This window comes from Cannabis sativa, chromosome 6 (assembly GCF_029168945.1).
Source record: "Cannabis sativa cultivar Pink pepper isolate KNU-18-1 chromosome 6, ASM2916894v1, whole genome shotgun sequence".
NCBI classification, from domain to species: Eukaryota; Viridiplantae; Streptophyta; class Magnoliopsida; order Rosales; family Cannabaceae; genus Cannabis; species Cannabis sativa.
Genome location: NC_083606.1, coordinates 16,334,103 through 16,336,398, shown reverse-complemented (window position 1 = coordinate 16,336,398; position 2,296 = coordinate 16,334,103). Strand labels below are relative to the sequence as shown.

Below are 2,296 nucleotides of genomic sequence, written 5' to 3'. Positions count from 1 at the left end.
TGTAGTCTGTTAAAGGTCGTTCGTTATGCCCACACATTCTAAGTCTAAACTTGAGGAGGGTATATTAGAGTTAATCTCACATTGCTAATGTGTGGAAACAAATTGTCATGTATAAGATGAATAGGCTATTCCTCTCATTGCTAATTGGTTTTGAGATGGAATCCCATGCATCTTATCCCAAATTCCAACATGATTTGAGCATATGATTAGGGGATTTTGCTTTCTTATTATAAATTTTTATTTTCAGACTGATTTGGTGCTATTATGCTCTACTGGGCTTTGTATCCTGATTGTGTGATTGATGGTTTCTATTACAGAATCAACATGAAGGTGCGCTCATCAGTGAAGAAAATGTGTGAATTTTGTAGAACAGTTAAACGCCGCGGACGTGTTTATGTGCTCTGCACAGCCAATCCAAAGCACAAGCAACGACAAGGCGTTTCGACCTTTGCTTACCAAGGTCCGTTGCCTCCTATGTATGTCTACCTTTTCATTTGACCCTTCTTCTTCTTTTTGCACCTTAAACTGTTTATGGGTTCTGCAATCAGTTATGTTAAAGAGTTTTGTTAAAATTTCTGTGTTAGTTTTAGAATTGTTCAATTTTTGAATGTATTCCTGTTTACAAACTAATTCCTTATTATGCAATATTTCTGTAGGCTCACATAAAGATTGCAGTAATTAATCGTTTTCATCTATTTGGTGCATACCAATTTGATTGCATTTGAAATTATACATATTGATATCTATTTGGTGCATATCTGGTTATACATATTGATATGTATTTTTTTTAATCTGTTATTCGACTGATGTGGCCTGCTTTGCTTTGTTCAATCTTGTTGATTATAGAGTATATTTTATATCTGGGTTAGAGTGATTGTCTCAGCCTACTAGTTCATACCAATTTTATTATTGCATTTGCCATTATAGATTGGGATCAAATAATGTTATACTGAATAATCATTGTGAAGGCTTATATGAACATCATATATTCTGTTTGAATCAAAAGCCTATGAAAGCTTATTAGACTTTGGCTAGAATTTATTTCATATTTGGTAATAGGCTATAGTCTTAATGATTTAATTGCATAAAATCTACTTGAAGTTGCTCCTTGTAGTTTTGAGTTTTGAATATTGAATATGGAATGGGCTGCTTAAAGATTAGACATCAATGGTCACCAGTCATAGTATTACCATTATTAGTTTAGCACGGCTCTTGTGCGACTAATTTTCTCGAAAGATTAGAAGAAAAAGAATGAAAAATAGTAGTTTTCTGAACTGAGGATTTTACCGTTTGCAAGTATCACTTTTTGTCTTTCTTTATAGTCTTTAAGTAAATGATGTCATCACATTAGAATCCCATGTTTGCAATGTACGAATAAGATTGTTATTTGCATTGATTCCAGGTCCTTAGGAACAAGTTACAAGCAGGAAATGAGCTTCGGCCAAGGCTTGCAGGCAGGTCTGGCATCTCTGGTACAGAAGAAACCCGAGCACTCGATGACCCCTGGATGGAGGATGGGTTTGGCATCTCTCCTGTTCAAAAGGAGCAATTAGCATCTGAATATGAAATGGGAAAATTTCTGAACTGCTCAATCTAAGTACACCTGTTTTTGTGCATCATCTTTTTGTTATATTCATGATGTTATTCCTTCATATTTCATGGATTTAAACTTTAAAGGTTCTCCTTATTAAGGGAAAATAAGAAATTGTGTTACAAGAGAAGCAGATCAAAATTCGGATCTTGTTCAAGTGGTTTTAGTAAATTGTTGTCCATTGTGTTAAACAAAGCAGTTTGAAGTAGACTAACTACATCACATTATGAATGACAATATCTCTAGATTTTGAAAAGTTGCCTTTCGAGAGAGTTCTGAGAAAAAGTTTTATATATGAAATAATGTTGTTGTGCTTCAAGATAGAAAAGTACATGTTTTTTCCGTCATTGTGAAAATATATCGCTCGTGATATATATAAATATGTATGTTTATTACCCATTAATTAAATTAATGCTTATTACCCATTAAAAAATATTCCATATATTTATATGTTTCATTTTTACATAATACATTAATAATTAGATTTGTTAGGGTGTATTTTCATTTTTACATAATTAATAATTAGATTTGTTAGGTTATAAGTTATAGAGATACTATGGTGAATATTAATACTATGATTATAATTTATAATATACTAAAATAATTGTAGCATATTTTTCTCGAAACTGTAAATTTATTACTTTGATGATGTTTATTGATGATGCATGTGTGTATAAACTATAAATGTATATTTGGAAATAATTG

The 2,296-nt window shown here is 31.7% G+C and overlaps 1 protein-coding gene across 1 annotated transcript; it reads left to right on the top strand.

Moving 5' to 3' along the window:
* The first annotated feature begins 314 nt into the window (after window positions 1-314).
* On the top strand, window positions 315-1,847 carry LOC115695957 (uncharacterized). The gene is made up of 2 exons (XM_061117129.1): window positions 315-460; window positions 1,403-1,847. Exons 1-2 carry the CDS (start codon window positions 395-397, stop codon window positions 1,595-1,597), a joined length of 261 nt encoding a protein of 86 aa, XP_060973112.1. The 5' UTR covers window positions 315-394; the 3' UTR covers window positions 1,598-1,847.
* Window positions 1,848-2,296: the final 449 nt, after the last annotated feature.